The sequence below is a fragment of the Schistocerca cancellata genome, chromosome 4 (genome assembly GCF_023864275.1).
Source record: "Schistocerca cancellata isolate TAMUIC-IGC-003103 chromosome 4, iqSchCanc2.1, whole genome shotgun sequence".
Classification (NCBI taxonomy): Eukaryota; Metazoa; Arthropoda; class Insecta; order Orthoptera; family Acrididae; genus Schistocerca; species Schistocerca cancellata.
Window position 1 is genome coordinate 598,690,475 of NC_064629.1, and position 22,068 is coordinate 598,712,542.

At 37.9% G+C, this 22,068-nt stretch overlaps 1 protein-coding gene across 1 annotated transcript in view; it reads right to left on the reverse strand.

Annotated features, from left to right (window-relative positions):
* Positions 1 to 159: 159 nt before the first annotated feature.
* The window catches only part of LOC126183201 (protein jagunal), a 44,232-nt gene continuing 22,323 nt past the window's right edge, over positions 160 to 22,068 (reverse strand). The window contains exons 3-4 of the mRNA XM_049924968.1: positions 4,800 to 5,015; positions 160 to 3,768 (exon numbers count right to left, since the gene is read on the reverse strand). Coding sequence (XP_049780925.1) covers positions 3,640 to 3,768; positions 4,800 to 5,015 — 345 coding nt within the window. The 3' untranslated portion in view covers positions 160 to 3,639. The remainder of the gene's footprint in view (positions 3,769 to 4,799; positions 5,016 to 22,068) is intronic.

A 22,068-nucleotide genomic window follows, 5' to 3' on the forward strand; every position in this document is an offset into this window, starting at 1 on the left:
ACTACTTACACTAAGAACAGCAAAACACTGTAATTTACAAGGTTTGTGGCAAGGGAGGGAACAGGTAGAGGGCAGGTTCAGTGGTCAGTATATTATTCTCCATAATCAATTTCCTTTCTTCAGCATTTCAATAGGAAATGTGTGGACATGAACATGCACATGCACACACATAAAATTATGAAAATTTGTGTTGTAGCAGTTACAGGTAAAGGGGAACAGTGGTCTGGCTAACAAACTAAACATGATGTGGAAGGTTTATGGAAAGTGAGTGAGAGAGAGGGAGACGGGTGGGTGTACACAGAGTCTTGAATTTATTGACATAATGCTGTCAGTTATAAGACAAGTAGAAACTTATCTGAGTGAAATGACACAATTTCAGCGAATTTAATGGTCTCATACAGATATGATTTTATGTATATAGACTGAAGCAGAATTTGTATAAGTAACTGCCACTGGATGTCAGACTGGAGGCCCCATTTACATTTGATGATGAGCTGCTACTCCACAACATGATCCTAGGTAATTATGTTTGTGTGTAAGAGGGAATTTAAAGTAGACTGGGGTGGCAACGAGAATCTGGATCGGGGAGGGAGGCATGTTGGGGTAATCCATGCAGTTGTGTGAACCGCTGTGTCGAGATGGCTTAGTGGCTAATGCACCTGCCTAGTAAACAGGTGACTTGGGTTAGATTCCCAGCCTTGGTGCAAATTTTCACTACTCACTTCAGTCTATATACACAAAAAACTTATTTGAGTGTCTCATTGTTTAAGAAGCTTTGTAACTAGGCCCTGATTTCATTTTTGCAACTGCCTTCCTCTCTCTTTTAGAAACTACCCTGCAAGAGAGTCCTTTCAAACAAATTTACAAATGTTTTCTGACAGCAGTAAATTATTTTACTTGTAGGCAAATATAGCCCATTCAGTTGTCCTCAATCCATCAGGAAAATTATGACATCCATGTTTCACTTTGAAAATAATTGTCCTACATTTAGAAATATAGTGTCACTAATTTTCACAACAATGATCTGTGCAATTCAAATACATTCGTCCTATAATACTCCATGTTGTCCAACTTGCAATAATAAATTGAATATACAGTTCTGTGACACTACACAGAAAATTAAAAATGCATAATAAAGTATGCAAGATTACAGAGACCCTCCAAACAAGCTTTAATGGAACAGTTTTGAAATACTATCAGTCAAAATTATTAAAACAAAACTTTCAGAATGGAGGAATAGATGCAAAGACATCTATGATGTATATTTTCAATACCACATTATAAAATTATTGTTGCAACAAGGAACAAATTTGACACACACACACACACACACACACACACACACACACACACACACTTAACTAGTGCCTCAAAATATTAACTTTTAAAGTACATATTAAAATAAAAAATATCATCATTTTTGCTACTTCATTAGAACCCAGTAAATATATCGGCAACTTCCAATAGTTACCCTAAAGATGGGGCTTGTGTTACCAGTAACACAACTTTATTTATTTGTTGTACTGGATTTTAACATTTAAGGAACTCTGTAACAAATGCTAATTAGTCATGCAGCTTAACCAAATAAAGATGGAATCTAGATTTACACTGATAAAAAGGAGTGAAGAAACAAGAGTGGAGTTTAAATTCATAGGACTAGATGAGTACGTTAAGCATGAATAAAGTAGTCACAGGCATATGACTGTGGACAATTTCTGAGGATTTTGCAATTGATTAATGCTATACTGTCCACGGGTATGAACTTAACATTCCTTCACAAAGGTTGTTAATATTACTGACATTTCATCAGCATAAATGACACACTGGTGGCGTAATGAATGTAAAGTAAATTGTTTTTAGAATCTTGGCCACTCTTAGTGTCCAGCATTAAGAAACATATGTCTTCAAAAGACTGAGACTCAGTAGTCAGTTATGAATTTCTCCACTGGCCACACAGACAGGCTGCAATTTGTGTACTGTTTTTACACATATTTCATGCTTCATTTCTGTCTTTTTTTTTTTTTTTTTAAAAAAAAGCTAATGAGTTAATGGTAAAACAAACAAAAAAAGTAAGCACAGTGAGACAACAGAGTTGAGGATGGGAGTAGTGAACGACCCAAAACTAGTTTGCTGTGATTGGAGTAAAAGTTCTGACAAAGTATGTACAGAACGAATGTACAAATACAATAAAATTATGCCTGGGCAATATGAGCAATGAATGATTTAGGCCACAGAAAAACTATTATCAGAAAAATTATTATACACAGATAAATGTTATGGCAATGAAGAAAAATGAAATAAATAAGGATGTAAGAATGGGACTAAACAAAATAAAATGTGATACTACCCAATGAGCATATTCTCACAGTCCATATATGCCTGCATACAAAGGAAGCTGGCCAGGATGCATAGTTTATTAGCAAAATCTGTATTTCAGAACCTGCTGCATGAGACTTAAGTAATCAGTACATCCTTAAAATCTCCATTAATTAAATGGAATTAGGCTCTGCAACATGTTTTGCTTTACCAGCAAAGCTACATTCTAATACCATCAGTTTTTGGAAGTCCTATGAAATATTTTAGGAACACAAAGATATGTCATGTACTACTTCTGAAAAACATGAATATAAAAGTGTAATGTAGAACTGCACCTTCTTCACATACAGCAGTTTCATTATTAAATATCAATAAAAAAAGGTGACAATGATTGTTTATACTAGTAAAATTATACAAATATGTCAGCAATACATAAGACAATTATTCAGTCACATTAGACTCCACAAATTTAGGACAACCATCTGGGGGAAAAAAACATAGCAATAGGGTTACAGGCATTAATTATGTTGTCCACACAACACTACACATTTTGCTACCAGTTTGCAGCACATATCACCAAGGTATTGCAGGTGTATCACTAAGAATTTGTGTTGTGGTTATGCACATGTCTAACTAGGATGGACAGGAAAGGCTGCAACATAAACATATTTGTTTTGTTTCAGAACATGATCACTCTCATACAACATGTAAGCTTTTGAAACTTTTGTTGGAGGCTGGGTCAAATATTCAGCTTCATTAAATTGTAAACAAAGTAGGAACTCATTATGACAAGATGGTTAAAGTGAAAGGGAGCATGAAAGATTGCCAAAGTTGTAATAAATGTTTATAATTTTCTCCCACTTCAAAATAAAGCAAATGCTCCCAAGGTATTCAGCTTTAAGGAACCTGAGGTAGCTAATAAATGCTGCACCCATTTTCCCCCAGTCACCATCATCATCATCATCATCATCATCATCCTTCTTCTTCTTCTTCTTCTTCTTCTTCAATGGTGACAGTGATACAATTTCAGAATAATTAAAGCTAATGTAATGAATGATTGAAACAATATTTTGAAAATAAATTGTTTGTTGAGAAAATAAATATGTTCATGAAATAATCAGTTTGTTTATGCAGTATTAACACACTGACATTAAATACAAGCCTGTTCTGCATGTTACATTATTGCATGCATCCATCTGCAACTTGTGAATTAAAATACTGGTATAGTGAACAAAATGTTTTTTAAAAAAGAAAAAACCAATGAATTGTCAGAGGGGCATCATTAACAAAACTGAATACATGAAATTATTAAAAAATGCACTTTCAGTCAACTTTTTTTGTTCCTCTGGCTTTCCAAGCAGTTACAAGATTCCATGCAAAGTACAAGGAAAAGAAATGGACTTGGACAGCTAGTAAGATGAATCCATACCACAGTAGTGCATAGGGGTATCCCTGGAAAGAAAATTTCAATATTAAACTGATGAAAAAACTTGCTATATTTAGGCAGCAAATAAGGTTTATAGTGGTAAGACATAAAATACAAGAAGCTACACATTAACCTTACAGTCACAAGAAGCAGAAAGACTAACCTCCTTGAGAACAACACTCATAAAGGTACATACACAGATGAAATCATTATACTTGTAAAAACTTTAATCTGCCAATCCAGTACTTATGATCTTGTACTTGATGCTGTGCAGGAACTATCAGCTAACTATAACTATCTTATTCTGCCAATAAGTTTGAGCAGAAGACCGCTCATAGTAAAATTAATTATGTTGTTATCAGTTTCCTAGCCACTATTTAAAATAGCTGTATGGGGCAGGGGCAGTGCGGGGCGGGGCGAGACGCGATGGGGCAGGGGCGGGACGAGACACGATGGGGCAGGGGCGGGGCGATGTATGATTAGGTGCATGAAGGTGAAGGGTGCGGAAGTGGGGGGGGGGGGGGGATAAGACAAGGTGAAGGGTGCAGAAATGGGACAAAGGAGCAGTGTTGGGATGGGACAGCGCAGAGTGGGGTGCGGTAAGATGGAGTGAAGGGATGTCAAATGAACGGGGGCTGAAATGGACCTTGGAGGGGGGGGGGGGAGGGCGAGATGTAGCAGAGGTGGGGAGGGGGGGGGGGCAAGACGGAGGCGAGAGGTAGCTGAGGAGTGGTGCGAGTGAGAGTGGCGAGTTGGAGCAGAGGTGGGGAGGGCAAGACGGAGGCGAGAGGTAACTGAGGGGTGGTGCGAGTGAGAGTGAGCCAAGGAGGGTGAGAGGGAAGAAAAGAAGTTATAAGAGGGATTAGCAGGGGAAACCGGGTGGGTGGGTGGATGGGTGAGGCACAATGACGGGGAGGGTGTGGGGTGAGGGTGTGAGAGGGAGGGGGGGGAGGGATAGGGGGAGGGGGAGGGGGAGAGGGAGTGGCAGGGAGTTGTGGAGGACAGAGGGTGAAAGAGTTAGGGGGGAGACATGTATGTATACACTCTTCATACTTACTTGCCACATCTGAATTTCCTCAGTTTCACCATCACTGAGGTATTCCAACACCTCAGTGAAATAGAACACTGCTGCATACATAAGTGGGCCAAATCCAAATAGAATTATTCCCATCATATATTGTTTCATGGTTTTTATCCGGTTCTTGCGTACAGCTGCCAATCCAAGAAATGACAGGAGCAGACTAATGCACCAGATATACTCCCACCAGAGCGGCTGAAACATTGTTAAACACTAGTGTAAACGTTGAAATATATATAAAGAATAAATGATATTTTATAAGGATATCCCCTTTTTACTGAAAAAGGTCATCCTTACATAGTCTTAATGAGGAGATCAACTTAGAATGGTAATACATGATACATTTGGTCCTATGAGTTGCAGATGTACTTGACTCCTAGACAATAAATGACATACTGGCCGCAATGGTTTATTTAGCAAAACCAACTGCTTTCACCTCTGGACAGTTGTATTACAGCATGAATAACTTTGAATATACTGCATGACAGATAGCTGATGAAATGCAAGATAATTACTGATAAGCGTATCATCCAGACAAAATTAACACACTACCAATAGATACCCAAGCAATGATATCTGAAGGTCTTACACTTTAATAAACAGATTTCACTGTGTTTGTAGCTGCACATTTTAAGCAGACTAAATAACCTTTATGCTAATCTAATAACACATATACACATCTTCCAGTATGAAATATAATCAAAGTACTTCTTGTGATTTCTAGTCGGAGTCTAATCAACAAGCTCATTTTAAAATCACTGCATGTAGCACTTGATGAAGACAACTACATTGGTTACCAAAATATTACGTGAAGACTATTGCTGCCTTCTCTTTTTTAAGTAAGAATAATTACAAAAATAGTATGTTCATATGAACAGCTGTAAGTAGTGTTTGCCTAGTATCCCGTTTACATCCAAACGCTGTGACAAATTTTCATGGATATTTATGGAAGATACAGATATGCTGAGGTGGGTGGCAAGACTTGCATTTTTTACATAAATAAATTAGTCACTTTTGAGATGTGTCATGCCACAGGAACTAAATTTCGTAAGTGACACAAAAAACTTATTACATCCCAGAAAACTGGTGCTTACCCTCAAGCCCCAAACTGCTCCAAGAGCCCTGAATGTCGCACATTTATAAGACTTTTGTGAAAAATAAAATAAAATAAAAAAATTTGCAAGTCAGTCTCCACCTATGCTTTTGAAATTGTCACTGTACTGCTCAACACAGGAAAGTGAGAGAAAAGCTACCCTGTTGCGCAATGTCAACTTCACCTTATTTATTGACATGATAGTCCTATTAAACACAATATTATCTAAAGCTGGTAGTGCAGAATGGATTAAATACTAATTAGCATTTTTCAGTTTCATTCAAAGCAAGCTACTCCCATCTGTCACCTTGTCAAGAGTTGCTTTAGAGTGCATATACACTATTGTTACACTCCAATGATGTACTGTGTATTATAACAGAGATTATTTTGTCAAAATTAGTGTTTCAAGTTCCCTTATAGTGGCTTCAAAACAGTTAGTGAAAATATGGAGTACTTCCTGCAGTCACACAAGTGGGCATGATATGATCTGCCTCAGGCCACATCCTGGTTCACAACAGCCTGATTAAATGGCTATATAAAATGTAAAAACAATTGATCATGCTCTTGCAGACAGTTTAAATACTCACAAAATTGTAATACATAATACACAGCAAGTATTTTCAGATGACAAACAATTTTGCACAAAGACTTTGCTGTGACTGAAAAAGCACACATACTGTGTAGCACTACAGTGTTCTTCGGGTGCTAGTCTCACAATTTTCTGTGTAAAACCGAATTCTCTGCATGCAACCACAGGAGGTGCATGGAATTGGCAGAAAAAAAAGATTGGGGACACTTTTTCAGCACTGTTCAGCAAAGGCTTGCATATGGATTGATTGGATTAAGGTCAGTGCAAAACCACAGTTGCACCAAGGGAAACAGCATTACTTCCCATCCTTCTGACTAACCATTATCAAACTGTTGTCTACTATTCATCTGCAACAATTTTCATCCAAAAGTGACATTAGAACTAGAAATTCAGTACTTTTAAAGAAGCTCTGGGACAACACAGTGCACTAAACATACATTGATCATCATCTCCAAAGAAGATATTGTGCAAAAAAAAATTGTGTGTGTACTGCAAGAACATACAGAATATTTTGTTGTAAATCTGTCAAAACATATCTGCGGGAGCACTTGAATAACTTTAGAGTTTCAGAATATTAATGCACATAAGATCTTACTTAATGAACACAATTATTCCACACATGGTGCAGAAATAATCTGGTGTCGATTATATAAAGGGCTGGTAACCAAAAATTGACACTTTAGGAAATAGTCAAACTACAGAATGAATATCAACTAATTATAACAACACACAAGAGTGACACTCAGTAATGATTCCAGAATGATGACAGCAAAAATTACCACTATTAAAAAGTGAATACAAGAAATCTGAGATGAGGAAAGCAAGCAATGATATCACACACACACACACACACACACACACACACACACACACACACACACAAACACACACAGCGTCAAAAGCTTATCAGGTTTGTGAAAGTAGAAACTACTCATCTTAAGGATGTATAATAACTCAGTTGCCTCACTACGAAGATTACAACATGGTTCAATGAATCAGAGTTCTGCACAAAAAGGAATAAAGAGTCAAGTGAAGAATGTATGTAACAAAATAATCCAGCAATAAAATCTATACAGAGAGATTGCAGTGACAAAAACCCATTAACAGATATAAAAAAATATTTGTCAACGCATAGTCAATTTGAGCCGTTCTGTATTTTGGTGGAGACCCAGGTACAGGAAGATCTCACTAGAGGACAATGCTATGCACTGTGGATGGCCATTATACATGCAGGTTCCAAGGACCAGACAGAAGGTTTGCTGTCACCTTGTTTGCCAGTGAAATTGCACAATAAACTAGTCTGAAGACAATACTTATGAAACAACAGGAAACAGAACTTGCAGATATTGAAGAAACTAAACATGTCTTAAGATCACACATGAATGCTTTTACAGAGGAATGCTTTAAAAAAAAAAAAAGCATCGGAAAAGGAGAGTGTTATGCAAGAAAAAAAGTTGCTAACAAATTATTTGGTTGGGAATCAGATGTCAGGACATGCGCACAGCAAATTTTACAGATTGCTATGGAACAGCTGTACTCCTTGTGTGGAGTACTTCATTGCAAGGTGTGATGTAAGGCATTTCAGCTTGTGATTTGATATTCCTCGAGACAACATCTGAGTGTAATGACAAATGGTGAGAGTCACTGGTGATAACAGCAGGGACCCTATCTGGAATGGGTCACAATCACACAGTCCAACTGCTGTATTCACACCAACCAAGCAAAAATTCTCCATGTGCTAAGTGCCATGAGTCTCATTGTCAGTGCATTGCTTGGCAATTAGCATACACCCAAGCCCTCGAGTAAAAGTCTGCCTGTCATTGTTCAGTTTGTCTCAAAATAATAATTAACACCTTGGTAGGTGACCAATTATAGTTATTAATATAATGAGAATAATGTTTTCTTTTTAATACTGGAGTCTGATGGAAAGATTCTGACTGTTTCAGAATATGTTTCATAAAGAGTAACTGCAATAAAATTAGCAGCAGCCCAAAATGGAACATTCAATGACTACAAAATGCAGTTACTTTAGATAGTAATTATATTACTGCAGCTGTGCGTGTAATCCTTTCACTTGATACTTATAACAAATGCTGCACTAAAGCGCAATTTTTATAGTTAATAAATATAATTAACATAAATCATTTTTAGTAATATAAAATTACACACATCATAAATGGCATTCAGTGTGGGGTGTAAACAAATACTACACTACAAACTAATTTAGAATAGCAACCAAATGGACTTATAATGCAATATAATGGTTCTTAAAATTTAACGAAGTCTTACTGAAAGAAATTTGAAATATGGAACACACACAATATATAGGCCTCATGTGCTCAACGCCCAACTGAATGCATTAGCGTATGAATTGTTTAATGTAGAGTGACAGCAAATACAAAGAAACTGTCCAGCATAATGAAGCAGAAGAGGACAGTATATCTCCTTTGGGTATACCTGAACTGTCCATAGAATAACACATATTCCGGAAAATGAATGTTATGAAAAGAAGGAAAAGTGCAAAAGCTAATTCTGGATTGGAAAAATGTAAAGCTTGTTTCTCACTAATAAAAGGACAATGCTTTAACCACTGCATCGCTTTGCTGAACCTGAAGAACGTAGTGAAAACAGAATAACCAGACACGAAGAGGAGGCAGGTTGTGATGATTAGAAAAAGCTGAAGAACAAGACACTTTTGGTCAAGAAGTTTGATGCAATTGTTGGAACACTACATTCGAGAATTCAGAACGACAATATAAACTGGAGGACTAGTCGCATGGGCACCAACAGATAAAAGTACGTCTGAGAGATCATGCAAAAATGATGTACATTATCCAGAAAGTATGATGGGTCAATCCTAGGTACACCAGTAAAATAAATTCTGAAAACAACATCAGCAGCATTTGAAGGTTATTTACAAATGATGATGTAGTCAATTCTATCAGTGAACATAAACCATGCTTTAGTTCTGAGTCTGTTAGTGTTACATTACTCATATCAGTCATGTATGTGCAAGATACTTTCAGGACACCCATTCAGAGCAATGACACCTGATACATATTCATTAAGCAACTAACAGAAAATGCAAAGAGTAGTTTTCAATTCATAGAAAGCATTCTGAGCAACTTTAGTTTTTCATAATAGGAATTCTTATTAAAACTCCCATATGGGCTTTTCTTTGGTACTCTTAGAATGGGTATGACTCTTAGTAATTTGTAATGTGAGAAAATACTGAAAATATACTTAGGACAAATAGACACATTGTGAAAAGTTGTGTTTAATAAGCAGTGGGCCTTAAACATAGATGGTGAATCAATATGAAAAATACAAGAAGTGTATTATGTGGCATGTATCAGAGAATATGCAATATTACTCCTTCCCTCATCATACGCAGCAAACAAAGATAAAATGATAGGTATCTGGGCCAAATGGGATGTGCATAATTATTTTTCCACTTTACAACACAGGAAACAGGATGCTAAATTATACCAACTAACTTCTGCAATACGTTGTACAATGGCCTGTACAGTAAATCTGTAAGTACAAGATAAATAAATCTGTACATACAGGAGAAATAAGGATAAGGAAAAAATGTTTACATATTAGACCTGGGAAGATCCAAACAGATCTGGGACAGAAAAATAGTGCCCAAGACAAGGAGCTCTAATCAAAATATTTCCATCAGAGTACATGAGCAATGATGTAAAAGATTTATTTATATAGAAAGATGATGAGACTTACCAAACAAAAGCGCTGGCAGGTCGATAGACACACAAACAAACACAAACATACACACAAAATTCAAGCTTTCGCAACCAACGGTGGCCTCATCAGGAAAGAGGGAAGGAGAGGGAAAGACGAAAGGACTTACCTTAAGTCTTTCCGCTCCCGGGATTGGAATGACTCGTTACCCTCTCCCTTAAAACCCAAATCCTTTCGCCTTTCCCTCTCCTTCCCTCTTTCCTGACGAGGCAACCGTTGGTTGCGAAAGCTAGAATTTTGTGTGTCTATCGACCTGCCAGCATTTTTGTTTGGTAAGTCTCATCATCTTTCTTTTATATATATATGACCAAAAACCAAAGAAGAAACTGCTGACTATATGCATCAGTGGAAAAAGGGTAAACAGTTTATATTTATTTGTGAATTTTATTAATCTTCCATTTTGAAAAGATAATGGCTGTTTTCAAGAGGGTTTTTTTGTACTCTAAGAACTTTTGACTTCTGATTTGCAGATTTCTTATTCAAGTGGACTGACACCAATTTATACGGCATGATACTACAGGAAGGACATCTACAATCGGCAATTTCTTCTTTCTGATTAATGAAAGGCTGTCACAGTACACAAACTTTTTTTAAGCAGGAGTTTCACTTAGTAGATGGAAGAAATATGGCTGCAGAAATGAACAAATATGGAAATGCACCACCAGAGGATGAAAGAGACAAGAAAATTTCAAAAATAAACCACCAGGTTACAAAACAAAAGCAGTGGAAAATAAACCAAGCAGTGGGAAACTTTATATAAAGAAAGCTGTTACACTACATATAGAAGTGTTAATAGACACTATTTTTCACTTGAACTGTAGCTACTTTCAGACTAAATCAAATGTTTGAAAAACAGCACAGACCTTCTTGTGTACATAAGGATATTTGGGAGAAAATATAAAAACCAATTCAGTCTCTCTAATTCTGCCGGCCCCTCTCACACTTTTGCTAACAGTGTTTCAAGTACACAAATGAAGATCGCCAGGCACAAAATTGAACCTGACACAAATGACGACAGCTATAGCAATAGCTTTCAACCAGACGATGACTCTTCCAACTCCAAACTTATATACTACAGTGTGTTGTTATATATAAATGGCAGTTTTGAACATACTGTTATGTCATGCACATTATGGGAGCACGAAGCAAAGATGTGATCTAAAGGATTTGATTTTATGCCTTATTCATTCCATCAAAAATTATATGCATAAAAAGGAGTTACTTACAAACTTGGGACATGGCTGGTGGCAGAACAGATACATTAATTGTCTCTCTAGTACAAAATCCAGTTTTCTTACAGAAAAAAAGACCAGAATTTCCTTTAATAGCATAACTTACACTGCTTTTGACAATAGTTTTCATCTCATAGAAATGCACTTATTCCTAATTCAATAACTGGGCTTCAGTGGGTAAAAAAAAAAAAAAAAACACAAGAAAGTCTTTAGACAAATATCCAGTTGGGCATTAACTGGGAGGACGTATTAATCAAGAACTAAAAAACTGGGCGGCGGGAGGGCGGGGGGGATAGCGGTGGGCGGGGTGGGGGAGCGGTGGGCGGGGGGGATAGCGGTGGGCGGGGGGGGGAGCGGTGGGCGGGGGGGAGCGGTGGGCGGGGGGGGAGCGGTGTGCGGGGGGGGGGATCGGTGGGCGGGGGGGAAGTGTGGGCGGGGGGGAAGTGTGGGTGGGGGGGGAAGTGTGGGCGGGGGGGGGAAGTGTGGGTGGGGGGGGAAGTGTGGGCGGGGGGGAAGTGTGGGCGGGGGGGGGGAAGTGTGGGCGGGGGGGGGGGAAGTGTGGGCGGGGGGGAAGTGTGGGCGGGGGGGAAGTGTGGGCGGGGGGGGGGAAGTGTGGGCGGGGGGGGGGGGGAAGTGTGGGCGGGGGGGAAGTGTGGGCGGGGGGGAAGTGTGGGCGGGGGGGAAGTGTGGGCGGGGGGGAAGTGTGGGCGGGGGGGAAGTGTGGGTGGGGGGAAGTGTGGGTGGGGGGAAGTGTGGGCGGGGGGAAGTGTGGGTGGGGGGAAGTGTGGGTGGGGGGGAAGTGTGGGTGGGGGGGAAGTGTGGGTGGGGGGGAAGTGTGGGTGGGGGGAAGTGTGGGTGGGGGGAAGTGTGGGTGGGGGGAAGTGTGGGTGGGGGGAAGTGTGGGTGGGGGGTGGGAAATTGTGAGAGACCAAAGCTGGACTACAGTCAGCAGATGCAAACGATGTATCTTACAGCAGTTGCGCAGAGATGAAGTGGCTTGCACAGGGTAGACTAGGAAGGAGAGCTGCATGAAACTCATCTATGGACTGAACATGATGATTTGCAATGAAGGAATCAAATGTTGTCCACCAGGAGGACAGAAGAATTTGAGTGAAGAGACAAACTGGTCATAAAGCTGCATATGGTTATTACAAAGGAATCATCCTGGTACTTGGTTCAAAGTTTTGGAGAAACACTGGAAAATCATTTCTGTTCTATACACAGGGGCATATCACCTTGACGTGATTCATATCCTCCAAAAATTAGTAATTAAGTATGGATCTGATTGGCCATTTGTGGACTTGGGCCCCACTCCTGCCACACCCGACTCCAATATGCTAATCACTGTACGACATTACTCAATTAGGGCACTTCAGCTTTTCCGTTCTTCCTGAATTAAGGCCTTCTAGGGACTACATCCTAATTTAAATTGTTTATCTTTCATTGCTTCTTCAATTTCTTCTGGCATTCTGTCACTTTTTCCTTTCTTTACACCATTTAGTACCTCTTTCCTTATCCTTTCTCCCTTGAAAATCTTCAATTCTTAAAACTTTCCTCCTAAATGTTTCTCTTTCTAGCACTACCACATCTCTTATGTTGTTTCTTTCTTTCTTTCTCTTTCAAATTCTAGTGCTTGTTGATATTCCCCCTGTCCCCCCACCCCCCTTCCACACACAAGAAAATAAATGATACATGAAGATATTGTCCAATTTGCTAGCGTATAACCATCCTGGTTTCATTGCTGTGTTTTACTGTTTTAGATAAGAATGTTTTGTTGCATGTATACTTAAATGTACCATACAAAATTCCCAACTAGTGTATCTTTCCCACCACAGAAGTTTTCTTCTAAACCATTTTCTTGCACTGTTTCCCAAAATATCATAAATTAATTATCTTTTTTATTAGACCATCAGTTCTTAAACATTTTGAAGCACTTTTTATATTCAGTGCTATAAAGAAACTATGTTAAATGTAACACTATATGAAACATTATTTGTTTCGTTCAGTAAATATTCAAGATGTGGTTTTTATGTTTGCATCTACTTGGGATCAAGTTACTGAACTAATGATTCTGAAGTCGCAGGAAACAGTATGGCCTGTAATTTGTCATTCCACCACTGAAATGCTTGGTGAATCACCAGCTCTTAATTTATCGCTTACGTTGCTATCACCTCACATGGACACTATTTCTAGGTAAGCTTCAGCACCTTACATTAGTTACAAAAGTGGGATTAAAACTCTATGGAGTATCCTTTCAGTACTTTTCTTTTTTTCAGCTTGACTCACAACCGCACCTCATCTTTTAAGGCTGGAAAAGTTGGCTTTTCTTTAATAGTGTAAGATAGTCAAATCACCCAAGCCCCCACTATGAATGTGATGAAAAATGTTTGGCAACTCTGTTATTGTCTGCCAGTTTACAGGTGTTGCCCAGCATTAGCCCACTGAATTCAGTTGATATAGTCTTGTCAACTTCACGAAATATTCTGAGTAATTCATATGTAAGGTGAGACACTTTGTAAATTTATTTTCTCAGCCCCTGAGAAGTTTTGCTAAGTATAAATTTACATAATAGTTCAGATCTCGTTGGAGACTCAGTATCAGAGCTGTACATGGCTAGAATGAAATTTAGTATCAAAATCACAATAAGATCTACGAATTTCTACCACTGCTACTGTGCAGACTAGATATCAGTTTTTGATATTACTCTCACAACTGTGGAACATCTGATGTCCAACAGTCCTCTATAATTGTCCAAGAGGTTATTGTTGTGGCAAAAGAGCCAAACTGACCTGCCCTAGAAAACAGTTTTTGAAAGAACTAACTGCAGGATGAGCACAAGGCTCTGTTTGCACGCTCATCTTTTAGGACATTGCCTCGAGCTTCCGCTGGAAAAACCAGGGCCGCGAGAGAAGCAAGAGGTTGCACTGTTTATGCAGACTACACAAGAACCTTGTTTATCTGGACCAGATGAGACCAGATGTAATCCAAATTACTGAAAATCTGGAAATATTCAACTAATTATACTACATAGTTACTGAAGTCTACTTATGTTAATTTACTGAAATAGTTTGGAACTTGTGTGGAGTCTGAGCAGCAGCAAATTCATGGAGGAGTTTCACTAACTTCAGTTGGGCTGGAGTTGTTTCTAGCAGACATTCTAAAATCTAAGTTAACCGTAGTTTTTCTAATTGTGCTGTTGCCCGCGAACGAAGCAGTTCACCATCACTATCATTATCTGTAGTACAGCAGGTGACGCAACAAATTTTGTCATTACTCAACATGCCATATCCAGCATCACTGTCATTCTGCAACCAGGCATCTACATTACATCCAAACAATCATGAATTTATGCTAACATTTCATGAAATTCAGAGGTGTTGACAACTTCACAAACTTTGATGGTGGAACACAAATAGCAAGCCATACTGTTTTCTGCAACTTCAAAATCATTAGTTAGGTAACTTGATTTCAAGAAGGTGCAAGCACAAAAACCTCATCTTTGGTATTTACTAAACCATATGAATAATGTTTCATCCAGCGTTTCATTTCTTGCTTTCTTTATTGTACTGCAGTTCTGCAAACTTGCAGCTCTGCAAACTGTCTTTCATTATCATTTTGAAGCGGAGTCTTCAATTTCCTTTCAGTTCTTCTTCCAGTTTGACACAACTGATGTCTCTACATCATATTCTGCAGCTATGTTTTCCAGCAGTTCTCCTTTGACAGTTCTGTTTAGTACTTTCAACTTTTTGTCCATCGCAAAACCACTTACTTTCGCTTCAAACCAATTTCAGTCAGGCACATTCGAAACACAGGAACAATACAACAGTTCCAGTATAGCTTCTTAACTCTATAAGGAACATAGTCACACTAGTTACACTGACTGCAGTAACAGTAGCTGGGAGCATATGATAGGTGATCTGTGTGCTGCCTGTGGTGCCAACAGAGTAACTGTACATATACTGTACTGCACCAACTATATCTATCTCCTGATTAACGAGGGCTGAATAAATGAGGTTCTTGTGTATCTACTATGTGCAGTAACAGGTGAGTCAAGATATAAGTAGAAGACAAGTGCAAACATGCACAACAAATGCTGCAAGAATAGTAGACAACAAAATATCTGGGGCTGATGTCAGCAAGCTGCAACTTCTATTGGGTTCTATGAAAGTTACTTATTAATGTAATTACAAGGTCATTAGAGATGGAGCACAAGTTCAGAATGGGAAAGAATGAGGCAGGAAGTGTGCCATGCCCTTTCAAAGGAAATGTCACAGCATTTGCGTTATGCTATTACAGAAATCATGAAGCAAAACATTTAAATCTGCCTGACTGGACACAGATTTGAGCCATCGTCCCCCCAAATACGAGTTCAGTGAGTTATCACTGTGACATCTCACTTGGTAACTGGATCTGAAGTTAGTAATAGAATGTCCTAGAATGAAATTTTCACTCTACAGCGGAGTGTGCGCCGATATGAAACTTCCTGACAGATTAAAACTGTGTGCCGGACCGAGACTCGAACTCGGGACCTTTGCCTTTCGTGGGCAAGTGCTCTACCGACACAGTTTTAATCTGCCAGGAAGTTTCAATAGAATGTCCTGCATAGATGTCTTTAAACACCTTAGTATTTTGATAACTGTTTCACAATACATTCAGTCATTAAGATCCTCTGCTATTATCTCTATTCTCCTTCCTCAAAAAATAGTAAAAAGCACAATCGTGATAACATGACTGAAAATAATTTCTAAAAATAGTTCATGGTTCGATAAGAAGCAGCAAATGAGAAAATTATCAGTATACAGAGTTGGAAACTATTTTTTTCTGGAGGAATGCAAAGTAGTACATGAACAAACTCAATGGAAATTTCATAAAATTATATTTTTACCAACTCCTGAGACTGTAAACAATGGTCTTATTTACAAAGAGGTGTCAGTGAAAAACTATTGCAAAATGCAAGATAAGTTAGCAGAATTTTGTCCTATTTCTAGTCTGACTGCTTGTGTACCATACAAACTAATGTAATTTAATGAATATACATAGGTGAAATGACTTTATATTTTTGAGTATACCATATGCAATGAGTAAGCTTAGTCAGACAAATGAACACGCAAAAAAATCGCTACTGACAACATACAAAAACAGAAACAATGAAAAATTAATTTGGACACAGTAAAATTGAACAAGGAATAAAAAAATAGCTGCAGTAAACAGGAAAATCTGTTATGGAAATAATCCTGTTTCACACACACAAATAGTGCTTAAATTTGTAGTTCACAAAATTAAAAAACGGACATGAGAGTGAGTAAAATCTGGCATAAAATGACCACCTGGAGAGCAATCATAAGTTTTACGTAATTTTTTATTTAATTGTCTTGATCACAAAGTTTTTTTAACAAGATTTCCAGTCTCTTTTCTTCAGAATCTAAAACAGAGGTAAAAGACGAAAGCATTACTCTCTACTACATTAAAAGGTTAAAAATGAAACCGAAATCAACCAATTATAAAGCAGAGCATGTTCCGGATCTCCTCCCCAACCCCTGAATTGATTTCAAGCAAATTTGGCACACAAACAGCAGGCCCCAAGTATCAGCACTGTGTGGTTTATAACCTCTTAGCTCCAATAGGACCAGATATATGGGCCAAAATGTGTTTTTCCCAGTCCCTGGCATATAGGCTGCCCTGCACAACTGGTAGATTGTGTGGGAAAAGTATCAGCTGGCCTTACCATCCTGATTTGCATTGCAGTCTACATGTCAGGGGCACACAATGGTTTCCCAGCCCCTTCTATAAAGGCTGTACAGAGAAATAAGAAGGATCTGCAGCAATTCATCAACACACAAAATAACACGAGTGAAAGCTGCCATGAACGCCTCAACATGCATATACAGGGCGATTCTCAAAGATATGCAAATATTTTAATATGTTATTCTACAAGTACAGGTAAAGAAAAAAGTTCATATGAACATAGGTTCGCAAATGTTTAGTTAAGTAGTTATGGCTAATGAAAGATTTTGCCTGAAATTTAGCAACTTCGCTAATATGAAGCCATTGCAAAACTGAACGAGGTTAAAGTAAAGCATGACTTCCAATTATTTTGTTGTTATTAATCTGGTGAATCTAATAAAACATGTCCCAGACATGTATCTGCAATAGTTTTCCAGAACGTCCTGAGTTGCAAAGATTATTGCACAAGTAAATTTGTTTCCTTTCCATTAAGAATGTAGAAACGTTTATGTCATTGTTAGCAATTGTTAGTGAGTTGTTTCAGTCATTTCCTAACCATGAAACGAGTTAGTTTTCTGTATTGTTCAGCAAAAGAACATGATAACAATAGTGTATTTAAGTGAAACCACATAGTAACTGTTGTAGTCTGTAGATTATTCATGAAATAGGGATGCCTTTCAAATTTATGACAGAGGAATATGTATTGATGGTGTTTATTTATGGCAAATATGATGGTAATGCTACGGCAGCAGTTAAAGAATATCATGTACGATATCCAACTCTGAGGATTCCGTATGCACAAACCATTAGTGGAGTATTTTGAATGTTATGGGAGACAGGTTCTCTACCTTGTGTTCATAATCAGTATGAGCGCTTGATATGTGAAGACGATGATGAGAATATTATGGATGTTGTTCAACATAGCCCGAGTACCCATACAGGATGTATCTCTCTCAACGATTAGGCATTTCAGAATCTAAGGTATGGTGTACACTGAAGTACAATAATCTATATCCTTACTATACACAAAAAGTGCATCATTTACATCCGGAAGATCCTGCCCTTTGCTTGGAGTTGTGCAACTGGTTAAATACTTATCAGCAGCTGCACAAATACATTTTATTTACTCATGAGGCACAGTTTACTCAAGATGGTATAAACAATCTATGTAACTAGCATGTATGGTCTGAAGCAAACCCACATGCAACAGTGCAGGCGAGAAGTACTTACAATTCATTCAAGAAGAAATAGCTCACTTGCTTGAAGATGTTCCACTTGCTACGCAATTGCAAACGTATTTTCAACATGAGAGCATGCCTTCACATTTCACCAATGCCGTTGCTTCAAATTTAAATGAACATTTTCCCCAGAAATGGATTGGTCACGGTGCTACATGTCTGTGGCCATCCAGATTGTGTGATTTAACACAAATGGATTTTTGTGTATGGGGATGGATGAAAGACATAGTTTATGAGGAAAAAGTCAATACACGTTAGGCATTACTTGCTAGCATTATGAATGCAATAGACGAAATAAAGAACAACCCTGTGAATCTGAAATGAGCAGCAAAACCTGATCATACACACACAGCTAAATGTATGGAACTCGGTGGAGACATTTATGAACATTTATTGTGATTGTATTGTGGAATTGTATGTACATTGTACTACTTTCTTAACACTGAGCTTTGTTTTTTCTGCTTTAACATGAATTCACATGTGCTAAGGTATTAATAAAAGCAGGTTATCTGATACATTCATACAGTTTCAGTTAATGTCATTACCATTATTTTTCCAGAATTAAATTCTCTAGAACTTCTGTTGAAAACTTTGTGCAATTGTCTGAAATTTAAAAAACAAATTGGGACAAGCAGTAAATAATATAAAAAAATTACAAAATTACTTCTTTGCATCTCTGGATGTTCTGGAAAACTACTGCAGATACACGCCTGAGACATGTTTTATTACATTCACCACATTAAAAAAAAGAAGATTGAAATCATGCTTTTCTTTAACCTTGTAGAGTTTCGTGATGGCTTCATATCAGCAAAGTTGCTAAATTTCAGGCAAAATCTTTTATTAGCCGTAACTCCGTAACTGAACATTTGCGGACCTATGTTTATATTAACTTTTTCCTTTAGTTTTACTTGTAGAATAACATATTAAAATATATGCATATCTTCGAGAATCACCCTGTATAAGATACAAATGTTATCCTGGGGGTTGCTTGTGCATGCATAACACATAGATAACTGTACAAAGCACTTACAAGAAGGTTCATTTAGAGGTACAGTTCTTAAAAATATTCTTGGTTGTACACAAGTATGCAAACAAACTTTTATATTTAACCACATAAAAATCTATTGTTTTCTGATAGTTTTGTAGCTGATCTGAATTTAGTAAAGTGTTCAAAAAGTAAAATTTAATTACAGAAATCATGCTAAAATTGAACATGTTCTGGTGACTTTAAAATTTGTATTTCTACGGAAGAAGCATTTATTACTAAGAACAAAAGGAAAGAAGAGAGAAGCATGTTTATTTTTTACTAGCATTCCAACTTCTTGTGCGAAGGGCGGGGGTTGGGGGGGTGGGGGTGGGGGGTGCAGTTTGCATGTTGCTGACACCTGTTTATCACTTACAATGTTGTTGTTCTTTTTACCAGTTCTACTCTTCACTCTCGGTCTCTTTCTACAGCGCGTGCATGTGGAAACAAATCACACACACACACACACATACACACCATGTAGAACAGCTGTGTAGTGATAATGTAGTGATAAACTGGGGGAGGGAAAAAAAAACCCTTAGGTCATCGCTTTCTAATGTAACAGACTTTATAATCCATGTCAAATCTCAAACTATTATTGAAGAATGACTATTGCTAACAAAATTATTATTGAATGTATTAAACAGCTGGAATGTGTTTCTTGATGATAAATGTATTCTTAAATGTTAAACTGTTTTCAGTGAAAAAATGCTTCATTGTCAAATGTAGTGACACTTGAGACACACTGTAGCTTTCTATTCTGCTGCTTTCTTCTATCTACTTTCGTGATGATAAAATGAGAACACTAATATAAAAAAGATTTAATAACAAAGAATCATTGCCCAAGATGTTGGAATCATTGATTCCAATACTAATCAATTCCTAGAGAATCGGAATCAGAACATGACATATCCCTAACTAAAATCATTATGGATAAATTTTTACTCCAATTTTTTTGCAGTAGTATAGGATAAGTAAAAATACTACCTATAGGCTACTCACCTTATATAAACTACACTTTATTTCAAAAATTACTTTTAACATTGAATCTTGTTTTATTTTTTTACTACGTACTACCCCAAGCACTGACATCATTAAAGATGTAAAAAGTTATGATCACAGTCCAATTTACCTCCCCTAACTCTCAAGCAGCTTTTTCAGCTCAGTTACCCAACTGCTACAGAAGCAGTGTTGCAAAACATATTTTCCAATACAAAATATCAGCTTAGAATTTTTTTTATAAGCACCACTTATCAATTAATGCTTAAATGCACAAATGCCTGGGCATTTACAAATTTTGGGTATTTGCCCAAGCATTTATCCTGGGCATTTGGCCCAACTTATAAATGCGCAGGCATTTTCAACCACTACCTGTGACGACTGCAATTGCTTTCTATTTATACTGGGCACATGAGACATACTTTCACAACAAGATTTAAAGAGAACACATACACCTGCAATAAAACTCCAAAATTAAAAAGTAATGGACATAGCACACAATGTGAAAATTTTGCACCCCATTCCTAAAAGTAGATATCTTATCAGATGGTATTTAAATTTTTGTCATTAAGAGACAGCATTCTAGGGTACGCATGGCACATAGGGCTGTGTGCTGCTCCCTGCAGGAGCGTCTGCTACATTGAATGGCACAACAAGAACTGTAGGCGAGATAAACTAACATCAAACTACAAGTACCCAGCACCATCTAGCAATAGCTGCTAAATTTCACTATCTTCACAACGTAAATTATGTTATCTCTCATTTATTTTTGAAATGTTGATGTAATTTACTCTTTTCTGTGATTTCACACCTGATTTCCTTTCCATTTTCACTTTTCTTACTTATTGTTCTAACCACAAAATAAATTTGAGTATGTGAAACACACTGATATATGTGCGCTCAAAGCTTGTTCCACAGTCTTCCTTCAGAAATACCGGGTGGTTGTAATTAAACTGCAGCTACTCACAGAGGTCAAGTGTGGGCTGTAATTATTGTATGACAACGAAACTTGGTAGATATACTAATGTGTTAATGTGGAACTGATTTATGCTGGAGAGAATTAGTTCAAATTTCGGCATGTGCAAACATGGCATTGTGAACACAAGAAAGACATATAGAAATGTTTCTATATGTGTTGTGTTGGCAGAAGAGTCAACACCGTGTTACTACTAGAGGCCGAAATGCACGCGTTTTAGCTCACGCGGGCTGGCGTGAGGAGGGAAGGACTATACTGACGTGAGGTCTGGAACATGACAAGGAATTAGAATTCTGAAAGCGGACGTAATTAGTTTGATACTAAACTTTAATCCATTAATGATGAATGTCGCTCTTGACGGTACATGATTCACAATATCTGTTCAGAATACATTCATGTAACTGAATATGGCGCCTTGCTAGGTCGTAGCAAATGACGTAGCTGAAGGCTATGCTAAACTGTCGTCTCTGCAAATGAGAGCGTATGTAGACAGTGAACCATCGCTAGCAAAGTCGGCTGTACAACTGGGGCGAGTGCTAGGGAGTCTCTAGACTAGACCTGCCATGTGGCGGTGCTCGGTCTGCAATCACTGATAGTGGCGACACGCGGGT